The sequence below is a fragment of the Pagrus major genome, chromosome 9, assembly GCF_040436345.1.
Source record: "Pagrus major chromosome 9, Pma_NU_1.0".
Classification (NCBI taxonomy): domain Eukaryota; kingdom Metazoa; phylum Chordata; class Actinopteri; order Spariformes; family Sparidae; genus Pagrus; species Pagrus major.
Window position 1 is genome coordinate 34504448 of NC_133223.1, and position 16207 is coordinate 34520654.

Sequence of the window (16207 nt, forward strand, 5' to 3'; positions counted from 1 at the left end):
ATTAGTATGTTAAACCCTGTTAACCAAAACCTGCCAGATAGACAAAAACAAACCAGCAGAGCGAGAAATCTTGACGAACAATTCACAGTTAAGCCTCAAGCACCAACGTTTCTTAAAAGACACAACCAGCAAAGAACAGCAAAAGATGACACGTTGTAGGAAAAAGGAAACAATAATAGCTCCAAACTCAACCAGCGGAGAGGAAGAAAACATGCCTTGCTCTTACCTGTCACACTGAGGGTGGCAGAGCATTCATCGCTGCCGTGCTTATTTGATGCTTTGCAGCTGTATTCACCGCTATCGTCCTTGTTTGGGCTCAGAAGTTCCATAGAGGAAGTGGTGAAGCGGCTGACAATCCTACATTTATCACCCTCTTTGATGGGGTGTCCATCTTTGAACCACTTGAAGTTCACATTAGGAGCGTCCTCAATTTCACATTCAAACTTGGCAATGTTGCCAATGTTGATCTCCACAGGGACGAGTCTGTGCCTGAACACAGGTTTCACTGAAAGAAAAAAAGATAAAAAGCAAAATAAATAAACAGTAGTAGTTGAAATGGAAGCAAAAAGGAATGTTTGTGCAGGAGGCGGAGGTGATCCTGGGATGGAAAAGTGAAACAAACAAAGTTATGCTGTGGTGACTGTGGAGGAAGAAAATGGTGTTAGGTTTGGGTTGGAGGTGTCATGAAAGAGATTCTGTGATAAGGAAGAGAAAGCATGCAATGAAGAATGAGGACTGATGGATGTTTAAAGATTCAAACTCAAAGGTGATTCCTTGGAAGGAAGTGGAATGGATATGGGGATGCATGTGGCGGAATGAAGGCTTGAAGGAAAAGTGAGGATGTCACTGCTGTCTGGTGAAAACCTCAAGCTCAGAGTTTAGCTTGGAAAATACCCAAATAAACCTTAAAAGACCTTGTGTTTCAGTTTAGTTGTTCAAATGATATCAAGTTTTAGTTATGGTTGAGGTTTGCAGACAACAGATTTGAAAACTGATCGATGTGTGACGTTAGTTGATGATGATATCAAAAAATTGTCCATCATCAAACCTCTTGAGACCACAGTGAGTCTTGAAGATGTTGTAGTCTTGCCGGCTTCATTCTCAGCCTCACAGACATACTCTCCTTGATGCTTCTCCTTGACAACCTTCTCAATAACTAGTGTGTACGTGTCGTGGTCTTTAGAACACTTGAACTCTTTGCCAGATTTCACCAGTTGCCCATTGAAAAACCAGTTCACTCTGGTGACATACTTAATGTTGGCAGTAAATGTGGCCTTGCCGTTTTCCTCAGTGCAAACATCCTCCAGAGAATCAATAACAACAGGATAATCTACCAGACTGTCAGAGGACTCGCTGATCATGATTGCCTCTGACAGGTACTCCTCTCTGGTTTCTCTGTGGACAAAAATGTCCACACCTTGTTCAACGGGAACCTGAACCAAAGGCACTGTCATGGTCACTTCAGCAGCGGTGGCATCCCTCTCTGACCGGACTGTCTTCCTGCTCACCTGCACAGACTCATGGATTTCGGATCGACTCTGAACTGTTGCGCTTTGGAAGGAAGCCTTGCCTTCAGTTTTGATGGCTGCAGACTGAGATACAGCAGGAGGAAACCCGACTGTGCTCTCTGCCACCATCAAGGTGTCCACTACAGATGACAACACCTCTTTGGAGGGCGCTGAGCTGACCATAGCTTTCTGAGGCTTTTCAACCTGCATGGCACCTGGTTGCTCTGATGTAAGACTTTGCTGCTCGCGGAAGACCATAGCATGCAGAGCTACCTGGAGTTCAGACCTGAGGTCAGCTGTCTGAGGGTACTTGCCTTCAAAAGACAGTGTGATCTCCAGGGGGGCACCTGGTGTTGTGATCAGATATGTATATGAGGCCTGTTTGGGCTCTCTCTGAACCTTAATCTCCTGTATCTCCACTGCCTCTAACCTTCCTACAACGTCGGCTAGTAACACTGGTTGCTCACTGGCCACAGCAGACTGAAGAGCATCTCTGAGTTGATGTCGTATATTTAAACTCAATGATTTGGGGATCTGAATGACAAAGTTGAGTTCCTTAGGTAGAGTCTGGGCGTCCTGAGACTCATGAACAAACAGAACTCCTCTAGGCTGGGTCACGATGCTGACGGTCGAGCCCTCAGATTTATGTATCTCACATGACTGCTCTCCCATAATGACCTGCTTTTGTTCTAGCACCACAGACTGTCGGACTGACTGACCCTCTTGAATCTGGACTGCAAAGTCTTGCTCAGCGGCTTCTAAGATTGTACAGCTTTCAGTGGCAACTGCCTTCTCCTCGATAAAAACAGGTTTTTTGGTGATCTTGGGCTCAGTTTTGATCTCAGGCTTGAATTTCTCATCAGTTTTAATGCTGACGGTGTGACCTTCCTCTAGAGTCCGGTTGTCTGTAACGTTCAAAGAATGCATGATGTTCCAGTAATCCTCTTTCTGGACGAGTGCTCGCTGCTGTTTGACATCAGTGGTGAAAGGTGTCTCCTTCGGCAGCTGCATGGGCTGGGAGGAAACAGTGAGGATGCTGCAAGGCCTCGGCTCAGTTCGAAGCTGAGACTGAACTCCGGTCACCGACACATCAAGATCTTTGTGATAATCTGCTGTGATCTCCATTCTCTCTTCTGATGTAGCTGCATTCTTTCTAGCCTTTTCCTGTTTCTGTGATGCCACTTGATGATCAGGTTTAGTGATGGTAAGTATGCCTTCCTTTGGTAAAACTGTTAAGGATTGAATCGACTGAAGGTATTGTGTTTGCGGTAACTCTTTCTTCGGCTGAATGGTTGTGGCATCAGTCTTTGTTGAGAACTCACAAGTCTCCTCGCAGACTGCAGTTCTTTGCTCTTCTTGAGTCACTGAATGCAACAAAGTTGGGCTCTTCCTTGTTTTTGCCTGCTCTGTCGAAGGTTTTTCGCTGCTGAACTGACCCTCAGACTGTAGAACATCCTGATCACTGATCACCTGAAGATTCAGGAGTCTTTCCCCCTCTCGCTGAGGCTGAAGACTCACAGAAGATGCTATACCTGGCACCTGTCCTGCCTGTTCACCTTGGAGCTCATATTTCTCTTCAGCAGTTACAGCTGACTTATAGACCACGTCTTTGCATGGGGTGATACTCTCCTGCTCTGGTCTGTGTATTTCAAATTTCTGCTCCTTTGATAAAGCCACTCGAGCTTCGCTCACTGGTGCTACCACTGGCTTATGTTGCTCTTTCTCAATCAAGATTTTAGTGGCTGCATCTACAGGTGACAGAGGCTCAGAGTGTCCCTCTGTGACTGGCAGTTGCCCTGTAGACTGAGCGGAGTATAAAATCTTAACCCCCTCAGTGACTCTGAAACTCCTCTCTTCCTCTGGCCTGTGGGTGATGCCTGAAGTTTCATCATGAATAGGCAGGGTGGACTCTACCTGATGACCGATGACAAGCTGCCTGGGTTCGGTCAAGACCTTCATGTGCTCTGGAGCCCTGTCTGTTAAGGCCTCAGTTCTCACTGTGGTGAGTGGGAGGACCTCTTCAGATGTGGCTGACATGAGTTTTGATGGCTGCTCTTTGGCTAACTCCAGTTCTACAATCTCAGGGCTGAGAATGCGCTCAGAGTGCTGCTCAGGGATCTTTTGTCTCTCCTGGACTGAAGATAAGAATGTCGCCATGTGAAGCTGTTTCACAGGAACAGCTGAGACCTGGGGTGGATGAGTGGGAGCTAAAGAAACCCTCTCCTGAATTTCATGAGACTGTAGCACTGCTGCCTGGTGGGTCACCTGCTCTCGATGGAGGGTGGCAGCAGAGATATCGACCTCTCTGAGGGTTCCCACCTCCTCGCTTGGAATAATCTGCCGGTCTTCAGTGCTAATGGTATAAATCATCCGATCAGACAGAGTTCTCTCCTGATGTAATCTGGATTCTGTGGTTTGTTGGGTCATAGATATTTTCAAGCCTTTTGTTGTCTTAACCAACTCTTCCTGAATGTTCTCTCTAAAAACCAACAACTCTGCAGTACAGGAGGCTTCTCCATACTGGTTGGAGGCCTTACAGGTGTAGACGCCAGCATGCTCATGTTTGACACTCTTGATATTAATAAAGCCTGATCCGTCTGGGTTGTTCACAATGATACAGAACCCGCTGGGCTGAATATTGAAGCTGCCTTTGAGCCAGTGAACCTCAGGGAGAGGATCTCCAGTCACAATGTACCTGAAGAAAGCCTGGCCTCCTTCAGACAACTGAAGAGACTCAATTGTTTTCGTGAATTCTGGGGGTTTGCCAGTCGGCACAAATGTTATCTTTTCAACTTTTTCCTCCCTCTCTGGCTCCTTCACATGAACATGCAAATAAGAAGTGCAAGTCGACCGACCAAATCTGTTACTGACAATACAGGAGTACTCCCCTTCAAACTCCCTTTGAACTTTGGTAATGATCAGACTATACTCATCTCGCTCGTGAGTGAACGTATACACGGACGAACTCGTTATAGTCTGCCCGTTATGGAACCACTGAATGGTCGGCTTCGGGAAACCGGACACTTTGATGGTAAACGTAGCAGTTTCTCCAACAGTCACATCTGCTGGAGAAAGTTCACTGAGGAAAACTGGTTTCTCTTTTTTCTTCTCCAAAGTGCTGGAGAAGCGTTTGGAGTCTGGCTTAAGTTCAAGTGTTCTGCTTATATCTGGTAACTTTAGGCCTGTGTAGTACGACTCCTGGGTTTCCTCTTCTACTGTGATGCTTGAGCTAGAGAAGGCTGAGTGGAATAATGACAGTTTAAAGTGAGACACACATACAATCAGCTGCACTGAAAACAGAATAATTTATGCATCTACAGACTGCAACATAAATTAAAGTTTGAGCCAATTAATGACAACCCAAATAGCACACATACGTCTTGCAGATGTTAGCACTAGTTACGCCTAGTTACGCTGAAAAGACGTAGTATGAGAAGTATTTGCTATTTGGGAAGACATTGGCGAGACATTGACCATTTGCCAACATCTGGCCAACATTTTCCCAGTTAGCAAACGCTCCCTTTACTACGTCTTTCCAACGGTACTATTATTCTGCAAGATGTATTTGTGTAGTTTTTACATTACTGGCGTCCATTTACCAAAGCATCCCATTTCTTTATAAGATTTTGGGAGGAAAAACACTTTCAGAGTTCCATAATTTGTTCATGTGATGACAACTGAGCCCGCTCCTTCCACTACTGAGAGTTGGACTGTTAGTTACGTTTGTCTGGTGACACATTCTGAAACAAAAAATTCAATTTTCCCGAAATTGAACATACATTTCTTACCAGGACAACCTGAAGACAAAGTTGAACATTTTAAAGTACGGTGTTTAGGCCATTCAGAACTACATCATGGACAGAGACGTGCCTGCGGACATGAAACTATATTTACCTTTCAGTTCCTCTTGGATCTGAACTGTAGGTTCCTTCTCCAGTGCAGTTACTGTGAAGACACAAACATTTACAAATTAAAAACATTCCCAAAACTGCACATAAAGTCTCATATGGTGCAAGACTGTTAGAATCAGTGACAGGTCGTGCATCCATATTATCCGTCTTTTTTTTTTTGTTTGTTTTTTACTGATATTCTTGCATGCGTCCTTTTGGTCTTTAGTGTGCAGCACCTCTGGCTTTTTTTTTGGAAAATGTTCAGTGATATGAGTGACCCTCTCTCTTTGTATCTTTCGTTGTTTTTGTCAGTAAAGCAGGACACAAAGGTCAGTGACCTCTCCTAAACACAGTGGTTAAACCTTGTTGAAGAATTGTTGTCGCCGTGTGGAGAAGTGTGCCTCTGCTGGCTGTGTAGGTGGAAAGCAGTGTGGATGAGTGGTGGGCCAAACAAAGCCCAAGCGGGCAGAAGGACCAAAAGCATGCAGATGCCAACCTTTCATCACTGTGCTGCACTCAGCATCTCCGGCTGAGTTGATATTTTTGCAAGTGTAAGAGCCCCCTTGTCCGGGTCCCACATTGTTAACATTTAAACAGCACAGGGGGCCGTCGTGTTTCAGAGAGTAAGACACAGAATCCTCAATATTCAAACGGTTGTAAAGCCAAATGACAAACGGAGTGGGAACCCCCTTCATAACGCAATACAGGGAGCCGCTGTCTTTGTTTCTGATCAGCAGCTCAGGGGGGAGTTTGATCAGGAACTCGGGGCAGCTGGAGAGGTGTTGACCTCGCTTGTCATGAGGCAGGACATCAGGGAAATATAGGTGGCTGATGAGGTTGTGAGGTCTCTGGGAAGACGGAGGCAACAGTCCTGGCTTCTCCACCGCCTCCTGCTTGTCTTGGTCAGGGGGATCTCTAGGGGTCTCCCTGTCTGCCTGAGACACTTTACGCACAGAATCGGTAGGGATGGGGGTTTCTGCTTTGAGATTTGCTTCTTTAGCTGGGTGAGAATAAAGTTAGGGAGAGTAATTAGGGGTCAGAGTTTAAAGGCTATGACTCTAAACACTAAAGGGGTTAGCAGGATGGATGGATGAGGTTAGCGAGGCAAAGCTGGCAACAGCAGGAAGACAATAAACTAGACTACAAAGCTTGTTATTCTATTACAATCTAACAGGTTACAGAGGAAATATTAAATCATGAGGGGAGGGGACGAAGCAGGAGGAGCAGGTGGAGAGGTAGGATGGACCAGATGGTGAAACAGACTAATAAAAAAAGAAAGATTAACCACCTTCAACAGTGAGCTGGGCAGAGGAGCTGTTCTGGCCATGTTGGTTGGTGGCGGTGCAGCGGTATACACCCTGGTCCGCCACACCAACACCCTGGATGACCAGGGACAACAGACCCTCATTATGAGAGCTCCTGACCCGCTCTGTGTCCGCCAGATTCTGGCCGTTATGATCCCATACCACCCCAGTGAAGGGCTGCCCGTCAAATGAGCAGTTGAACTCGGCCATCTCACCGCTCTTCACTTGGACGTCGCTCATTTCCATCAGCAGTCTGGGGCTGGCTGAGAGTTTGATATCAAAACTGCTCATCTCCACCGAGCTCACACTCTCCATCTGAATCTCAACTGTCTTCCAAGACATGGAGGAGCTCTCAGAGACCATCTCAGTAAACTCAACACTTTGGGCTGTTTGTCCCACCGACAGAGAGCTGAAACTCTCTTTGTGAACCTCCAGTCTCTGACTTATAGTCTCAGCCCCAGTGCTCGACACACTAGCTAAGGCTTTTTCATCTGGGCAATAAGAAAGAGTAGAAGAATTAGGTCAACACATCATTCTGGTGACTTCTTCAGGCTACTTGTGTCACAGCTTGTTTTGCCAAGAGTGCAGCTGGAGTGGAGTGTTGAGGATCAGTCATGATCAGCGAGGGAGTGGACAGTGGCTGGTTTCCGCTGTCAATCATGCAAGCTTGACTGGAGCCAAAATTTAAAATAAAAAACAGCTATGGATTATATCCGTGCTTGAGCATGAGGAACCCGGAAACCTAGATTTCCAGAGTTCAGCTCTGTTTTGACCATGCTGCATTCCTCTGAAATAAAGATTCATGACTCAGAATAAAGACGACCCTACTGTTAAGAGATAGTCATGGAGAGAGAGGACAGTCATGCATCACGTAAGAGAAACCTGTAAGATTATCACCTGTGCTTACGGTGAAGGTGTCAGAAAACAAAAACAATCAAAGACTACCAGGTGATTTAAAATATATTTTTCCAACATGCTCAAAGAAACAATTTACTACAGTTAGTTTAACTGTAACACCATCACAATAAAAATATAAAAAGGCTTTCTGAAGGCCAGGGGCTGGTTGCAAAAAGATGTGTTGACATGTCTGAAGAGAAACGACAGTCTAAGTGAATTGCAGAATTTCAACAAAGTTGAGATTTATTGAGAAATTGTATTTTTTTTGTTTGTTTTTTTTAACTTCCAGAGTTTGTCCTTTGACTAAGCTAGCCTAGCAGCTTTTCCCACTTGCAGTGCACTTACGCTATGCTAGGCTTAACAATGTCAATAAGATAATATTAGCTCGCTAGCCAAATAACGTAACCTTGTTAGCAACCAATTTCGGTGGAACTTTTGTCTGCCGGAATACAATTTGACATGAGGAATGCTAAAAAAATCCACATTAGCTTGCTAATGTTAGCCTAACCTGCCCCATTTGTTGATAATGACATGGCTTTCCACCAAAAGAACCTTAGAAAGGTTTCAGTGACTATTGTAAAAAAAAAAAAAGAAAAGAAAATTTGCAATTATTTCAATGGCCCTTTATTCTGATTACTTCACCCAAACAGTACCTCTGATTGGCTCTGAAAACAGTACAATTACACGAAATGTCGGCAACTAACATCTATGTGCAACCAGCAGAAGTTGATCTCTGGCTCTCTATCATACCGAACACACATGCCTGAAACCTCGCCACTTGCATGCAGCCGTCTATTGGCTCAATAACAGCTGTTTTTTGGGGCCAATAGATGCTTCAGTTTATATTTGACGAGTGAGTGAGAGTGAAGCATGCCCCTGAAGTTTTAAAGCAACATGATTTTTTAGGTTTAGCCCCAGAGTATTATCAGTGAGTAGAATTATACTTGGCTGATTAGCTTGACCACTGGATTATTCATTGACTAACCAGCTGACCATTCAACAGAGAGTTTCAGATTTTGTTTCTGTGTAAAACACACTTTCAGAGTATTTTTCAGATTTAACAGTTTCTTATCGCATAGAAACCAACAAGTTAAATTTGGGGCTGAAAATCACAGCATCCCTAATTAAAAACATGCTAGCAGAGAAGGTCTTAGTTTGATTGTTGAAGCACGTGCAGTGAGCACTAGTCTGACAGTTTAATCTGAATATCATCAGCAGGTGTACATCTGAATTACTCACCATCGATATTCAAAGTCGCAGCACATGTGACCATGCCTGCTGAGTTTGTGGCAACACAAGAGTATTCTCCTTCGTGGTCGAGGAGAACTCTGGAAATCTCCAACTGGCAGGTGTCACCATAATGAGACATCCTGAAGATGTCTGACTGTCTGATCTCTCTGTCATTAAGGAACCAAGAAACCTGCAGATCTGGAGACAGCGTTTGTTTACAGTCAGGATCATCCCAACAACTTCTGTTTTATAATGTATTAAAGAATTTATGGTAGACAAGTGTGTCTGCATTACAAGATAGTAAAATGTGACAGTATTTATATTTGTAATCAAAAGCCATAAGAGGGTGAGCTGTGCAGCCTACCTTCCCCTGAGACGGTGCACTGGAACTGGGCAGGGTGTCCCTCTGTGACCAGGATGTCCCGTATGGGGGCCATCAGGACTGGAGGAGAGACCCGAGCCACCTCGGCCACCTCTGGAACTGGAAGCAAGACCAGAAGACAAAAAAACACAATCGTTGACAGTATTGGTGAACAGTCAAATTTGGTTAGCTGATAAACTAAAAAAAATGTAAGTTGTAGTAAAGCCTCAACCTTTTTTTATAATTTGTTGTACTGCAACATTGGAAAAACAGGTAAATACAAATAAATACAAATGTGGATACATTCTGTGAAATAAATAATGATTTTAAGTAATCAAACATTTACGACAACTGTGGAAAGAAGTTATATTCTTCTTATGAGTTTTTATTCTTTCTCATGCTTCAGTTTTATGTGTAAAACTGATGCTTGTTTATGCTGCTGAAAGTTTGTTTTATTTTATTTTTGTTCACTTCCTATTTTAGACTGAATTTGTGTCTTTATTTTTCTGGTTTGAGAAGCCAATTCTGCTTTGAAATATATCCTGTAAACATGCAGGTAAAGTGGAGGACAAAACTAAACAGATTCCAACATCGTGATACTTCGCCGTGATTAACGTACCTTCCACAGTGAGAGGGGCAGAGCTTGTCACCTCTCCGTAGTCGTTCTTGGCTTCGCAGCTGTAGACACTGGCGTCCTCTGGGAAGACTTCGAGCAGCAGCAGCGTGTGCTCGTCACCGTCGTGGAGGAACTTGCACTTGTAACTGGTGGACAGAACCTGGGAGTCTTTGTACCAGGACACCTGAGGCTGAGGGAGGCCGCTCACCTGCACCGAGAAGCGAACAGATCTGCCTGACAATGCTGCCTGGGGCTGCATGGGGCGGACGATCTGAGGAGGCTCTGGCACTGAAAACAGAGAGCAGGAGAGATGAAACTAAGTCTGATTTTTAGAGACACAAGATTGTATGGCTGCGAAAATGTTGCATAAATAAGTGTAGTTAGCATTGGCTGTTTTGCTAACGGAATAAAGTAAATTTCTGCGGTGCTTAGTCAGAGTAAATGTATCATGATGTTTTTATTAGTTTATTACCCGTAACTTTAATGTAATAACAGTACATTTTACTTATTTTCTTGTCAATTGTGAACTGTTTGAGAATTGACCAGAGTAAAATGCATTTCCAGAAAGGGTCATGAATTAGCACAGCAATAAAAATGTATAACTGTAGTGAGAGTGTTGATTCTGATGTTTCTGATGATTCTTACGTCTGACATGAAGGTTCATGGTGCTCCTGTTTCTGCCGGCTAAGAAAGTGTACTCTCCTGCATCACTCCTGTAGGTCTCAGAGATAGTGAGGCGGTGGAGCTTCCTTATGGTAGCGTAATTGAACCTCTTCTCCACCTCAAACTGGATCTCCACTCCATTCCTCATCCAGTGACCCTCCACTTCGTCCTCATCTACCTCAAACTCGAAGGTCGCTCTTTGTTTCTCAACAACCTGCAAAAATAGACAAAGGGTCAAGTTGATTACAGAAAATTGTCAGAGAAATTGAATTTATGTAGTATCTATGGTTAACCCTCTGCAAACTGTATCTTCAAAATATTTTTAACTGCATTTGTTCATAGATAACTATATAAACTCACAGTGATGTCCCTGCTAGCAGGTTCAGAGATTTTGATGTCCCGTCCCTCGACACCCAGGTGGCCCTTGGACATACTCGACCCGGCCACGGCGGTGTATTCTCCGGCATCAGACAGGCGAACTGATGGCAACACCAGACGGTGCACGAATTTATCTGAAGTCATTTTATATCTGCAGGACACACAGAAGAGGATGTAGAACGTGGATCAAGACATTTTCTTCATTTATTTGTTTCCATGATGTTGGTATAATTAGTAGAAGTGGTTTATCAGCTGAATATGAGCTATGGTACCTGTCGGACATCTCCAGCTCTTGACCGTCTTTCATCCACATCACCTGGATGTTTGGTTCAGAAACTTCACATTCAAAGGTCGCTCTCTTCTTCTCAGTGATCTTCAGGTCCTTCAGGTGTTTGGTGAATTCAACTACACGGGCTGCAGCGGAAGATGACAGAGAAATAAATAAACTCCATTGCAGAACATCAAGCAGCTACAGATATTTTTTTACCAGGAGTGGGTGGTGACAAGAAATACAAAAATAAATCTTACCCTCAACATAGAGTTTGGATGTAGTGACTGCGGAGCCAGCCATGAAGGTGTACTCGGCGCTGTCTCCAAAGTGAACATTTCTGATGCTCAGAGTATGATTGAGCTGTTTGCAGCGGGCCTGACATCTGTCTGTGGACCGGATCTCTGCGCCATTCTTCAGCCATTTGTATGTGATTTCCTCATAGTTGACATTCACCTCAAACGTGACTATGTCTTTCTCCTGAGCATTCACGTTCTGTAGCATTGTTGTGATGAGGATGGCTGGAAAACAACAAAACTGATGGTGAGTTCAATGAAACTTTCAGACAAAAGTGTAGAGGAAAAGTGTGGAAACACAATAACCTTAATAATTCTTAATTTAACCATGAAAACACAGAAAACACCTAATTGAAGATCAAGGTGTTTTTTGGTAGGCAGGGATCCTTGTAGCTCAGGGGAGGAACTTACGGTTAACAGTCAGCGTTGCAGAGACTCTGTCGCTCCCGCAGACGAAGGTGTACTCTGCAGAGTCGTCCTTGCTGCAGTTCATGATCTTCAGCTGGTGGAGTTTTCCCTGAACCACCATGCTTAACTTCTCGCTCATCTCCATTTCCATGCCGTTTTTCAGCCAGACGGCTGGCACGTTGAGGTGAGAAACTTCACACTCAAATGTGGCCACCTTGGTCTCTGGGACTGCCACGTTCTTCAAGGGCCGTGTGACTCGCAGGGCTGAGGAGAAAATGTCATTTGTATTTATCCAACTATGAACATAAAGGTCTCTTAGGTTGGCCTCTTCTTGAATGAGCCTTAACTTTTTTATGGAAAATTTGAAATGAAAAGAGCAGTTTTCATGCTATGCTAACACTTACACTCGACAATGAGGCGAGCGCTGCACTGGAGGTGTCCCACCACAGCAGTGTACTCTCCCTGTCTGCTGTTATCCACGTCCTGGACGATCAGTTTGTGGGTCTTCTTCTCAGAGAGTATCTTGTAGTGATCGTTTGGCCTCAGCTCCACCTTGTTGAACAACCATTTCACGGGGATGTTGTCCTCGGAGATGCCCAACTCGAATACGGCAGTCGCACCCAGCAGTGATGTCACGTCTTTTGGCTTCTTCAGGATCTTGATGGCTGTGGGGAATATATTTTAAAGCTTAAGACTTTGCTGTGTAACTATTTGCCCAGGAAATGTTCTTCTAGCCACTTTTGTGATTTTAATTTTAGAAATTGAATTTATGTTTTTTTTACTTTTAAATCAGTGGTTGCTTACTTTCAACGTTCAGCCGGGCGTTTGCGGACAGTTTTCCCAGTTTGAAAGAGTAAACAGATTCATCCTGTGTGGTGCAGTTCTTGATCTTCAGTGTGTGGGTGGTGCCTTCAATACTGATCTCGTATTTATCGCTGGGCAGAATCTCAACGCCGTTCTTGATCCACTGCGCTCCTCTCACATCCTCATGGGTCAGCTCCAAGCTGAAGACGGCGTCCTGAGTCTGGACCACGTTCAGGTTCTTCATGGTCTTCTTGACCTTCACAGCTGTGGAGATAAACAATGTCGTCAATCCAGGTTTTGGCAATTTGTGTGTTTGTGGGTGCCTTAGATTAGTTGCTCAACTTGGTTGCAAGTAGCCATTACTATGGACACATATTTGCCAGCAAATAAGGTGAATCTGTAATAATTTTGTGTTTGTGCTGAGCTAACTGCAGGTACTTCAAAATTGTCTTACTTGCATGATGTATCTTGTTGGCGAGCAAGCTTGTTGACTAGCATGTTGATGACAAGTTTGCTCGCTAACAAGGTAAATCATGTAAGTAAGGCAATCCATCCATCCATCCATCCAAAAGTGAGCTGGATTTAGTCTTAAGTCAGTCTTAGCTTTCTATTCAGGAAAAAAACAAAAGAGCACTGATGTATCTGATTAAATGAATTTGCATTCCTTATGTTCAGTCGTCCTTAGATATAGTGTCAAATACATTTCTGTGAATCAAAATCTTATTGATATATAATTACACGTCATCAAGTACTGTACATGTAATGCAATTTAAAAACATCAAATATTCATCCTTCAGTTCTCCTTTATAAAGAATTTAAACAGGATGTAATCTGTATGTCTGTGTCCTTCATAAAACTTGGACCTACCCTCCACTTTCAGGGTGGCTGAGGTCTTGGAGGTGGCGATCTGATAGGTGTACTCTCCAACGTCTGTAGTCTTGGTGATGACAAAGACAAGGCGTCTGACGGCACCATCCACCTCGCTCAGTGTGTTCTCGTTGATGTCGACGGACTGGCCATCTTTCAGCCACTTGCCCTCAGCAGAGGGGTTGGCGACTTCACACTCCATCACAGCAGTCTGGGAGTCGGCTACCACCAAATCACGGAGGGGCTTCTTGATAGCACCGCCTGGGGAGAGGAGATAGTTCCAGTTAGTTAATCCTTCATCCAGTTGGTCAGATAGAAACCATCTCTCAGATTGCTGAATAATCGTGTTAGCTTACCTGCTACGGTGAGTGAAGCACTGCACATCTTCTCACCAGCAGCAAACATGTACTCGCCCTCCTCATCCTTCATTGTGTTCATGACAGTTAGTTTGTGGTGCTTGTTCTTGGACTCCATCTTGTACTTGGGACCGGCTTTGAGTGGCTGCCTCTTGAATGTCCAGAAGGCATCAATGCCGGGGTGAGAAACCTCGACTTCAAATGTGACGTTCTCAGATTCGGAGCACTCCTTGTCCTTCATGGGTTTCACGATCTGGACAGCTGTTGAGATGGAACATGAGTTAGGCCATTTAACTAATGATCAACTAGTGTTTTTGGTCAACATTGTCCTTTTCATGTCCAGCACATAGAACTGTTTCACTCAGTCAGATGTCAGATCAGGGCAGGTTTTGGCCAACTGAAGATTGTGGAGTTTCATGTCATTTCCTTCAGAGTGTGGCCCACAAGTCACATGTCTGTCTGCGCTACATGTTAACCCTGAATTAGCAATTAACAATATCAACTTATTTTTAATTCTTTACTACCATGAATATATTGCTCTTCTCCTGAAAAAAATCTGAAAATGTTTTCAGAGAAACAGGGACAGATTTTGCTGAGAATTCCCGGAATACCAGGATCTTATTTCCTGGTCTTTTGAACTTTGGTTTCAAAAGCCTTGTCAATGACATTTTCCTTTAAATTTGGTATCAATCTAACCAAGATCTCAAACTGTGTTAACTGTTTGAAAATTAACTGAAACAGGGGAGGCATGATTTTTATTTACCCATCTAAACACAACAATATCATCCGTGTGTACAAATCATACAAAACTAAGTAGCAGTCCGGTAGACTACTAATGGTCTTCAAAAGTCAACACATGCTTAAACCTTGCTCAGTCTTTCCTGGATTGACTCACTCTGAACAGTAAGTTTGCAGCTGGTGTCGGCTCGGCCAACCACCAGTTTGTAGGTTCCTTCATCGGAGGCGTAGGTCCTGTTGAAGACCAGACGCTGCTTGGCTCCCTTTGCCACCATCTGGACTCTGTCGCTGGGCGTCAGCTGTTTGTCATTGTGGTACCATTTGACTGAGCTGACATCCTGAGCGGAGATCTTGGTCTCCATGACAGTCTTGGTGCCCTCAACAGCGTTTATGTCCTTAAGTGAGATCAAGATGCCGATTGCTGCAACGCAAGAGAAAAATTTTGGTTTGTAACATTTTGGAACAGTAAATCGTTTAGAAAAACGTAATGCATCTGAAGTGTCTTACTCTGAATGACCAGCTTTGCAGAGGTTGAGATCTCCTGAGCGGGAACCTCAAAGGTGTACGTTCCAAAATCGTCCTTGCTGGTGTCTTCAATCAGAAGTTTGTGGATCTGTTTGTCAATAACGATGTGCACACGGTTTGAGGCTGTGACTGGCTTCCCATTCTTCAGCCAGTTTCCTTCAACATTCTCCTGAGAGAACTTGACTTCCAGCTGAGCGATGTCGCCCTCGCACACAGTCAGGTCGGTCAGAGGCTGCATCAAGGTCACCGGACGCACTGAAGCATCAAGAACAACATGTTAGGCACTGTATACAACTAGAATAAAAACCTAAGTAGTGCTTTTCTAAAGGCTGAAGAATTTTTTACACCCCAATATATGATTTTGGTGAATGAGACAACAAAATGGTGCTTCAGCCATCCTTACAGCCTTTAGATTATAAGCTACCTTGTGATGCTACAAAATCTTAAGGGTTCATCCTCTGAAGAGCGGGATAGTTCTCCACAAATTTCATGGCCTGTTAGTTTTCTATATTTTTTTGCATACAAGTGGACTCACCTTCTTGGGATCATGAACTTTTAATACCAAAATTCACTGGAATGTGACCAAAACTTATCAAAATGTCTTTTTTGGAACAAATTTTTGGATGGCTCCAAATGTACTACAACAGTACAAAGGTCAAAGTTTACAATGTTAACAAAGTTTACTTACGTTTCATTTTCAGTGATGCACTTGTCTTGAACTCGCCACATTTGAAGGTATATTTTCCCTGATCCTCCTTCTTGACATCTTTGACAGACAGACTGTGTCTTCCACGACGGGAGGACATGACATATTTACTGCTAGAAGAGAGAAGCTTTTCTCCGAAGAACCAGCTGCCTTCAGCGTCCTCACGAGACACAACACACTCAAACTCTCCAGAGTACGTCTCAGGCACCTCTGTGCTCTCCAGCTGCTTCAGGATTTCCAGTGGGGCTCCTGTTAAAAGAAACCGATATTAACCCATGTTTATTGTTGTCAGTGTGACTGAACCTAAGACTACTGAACCAGTGTAAAAGACCAGTTCAAAGATAGGTGTGGTAACATGTGGTCCTGTACGTGTCCATCATCTCTGAAGAAAA

At 44.0% G+C, this 16207-nt stretch overlaps 1 protein-coding gene across 1 annotated transcript in view; it reads right to left on the bottom strand.

Annotated features, from left to right (window-relative positions):
• Nucleotides 1–16207, bottom strand: part of ttn.1 (titin, tandem duplicate 1) — a 177799-nt gene that overhangs the window by 138409 nt on the left and 23183 nt on the right. The window contains exons 25-44 of the mRNA XM_073473207.1: nucleotides 15798–16064; nucleotides 15092–15364; nucleotides 14742–15005; nucleotides 13847–14107; nucleotides 13491–13751; nucleotides 12624–12887; nucleotides 12224–12484; nucleotides 11823–12083; nucleotides 11376–11636; nucleotides 11120–11261; nucleotides 10830–10998; nucleotides 10452–10683; nucleotides 9810–10094; nucleotides 9194–9310; nucleotides 8839–9027; nucleotides 6687–7193; nucleotides 5895–6398; nucleotides 5403–5453; nucleotides 1049–4747; nucleotides 227–505 (exon numbers count right to left, since the gene is read on the bottom strand). Coding sequence (XP_073329308.1) covers nucleotides 227–505; nucleotides 1049–4747; nucleotides 5403–5453; nucleotides 5895–6398; nucleotides 6687–7193; nucleotides 8839–9027; nucleotides 9194–9310; nucleotides 9810–10094; nucleotides 10452–10683; nucleotides 10830–10998; nucleotides 11120–11261; nucleotides 11376–11636; nucleotides 11823–12083; nucleotides 12224–12484; nucleotides 12624–12887; nucleotides 13491–13751; nucleotides 13847–14107; nucleotides 14742–15005; nucleotides 15092–15364; nucleotides 15798–16064 — 8547 coding nt within the window. The remainder of the gene's footprint in view (nucleotides 1–226; nucleotides 506–1048; nucleotides 4748–5402; nucleotides 5454–5894; nucleotides 6399–6686; nucleotides 7194–8838; nucleotides 9028–9193; nucleotides 9311–9809; nucleotides 10095–10451; nucleotides 10684–10829; nucleotides 10999–11119; nucleotides 11262–11375; nucleotides 11637–11822; nucleotides 12084–12223; nucleotides 12485–12623; nucleotides 12888–13490; nucleotides 13752–13846; nucleotides 14108–14741; nucleotides 15006–15091; nucleotides 15365–15797; nucleotides 16065–16207) is intronic.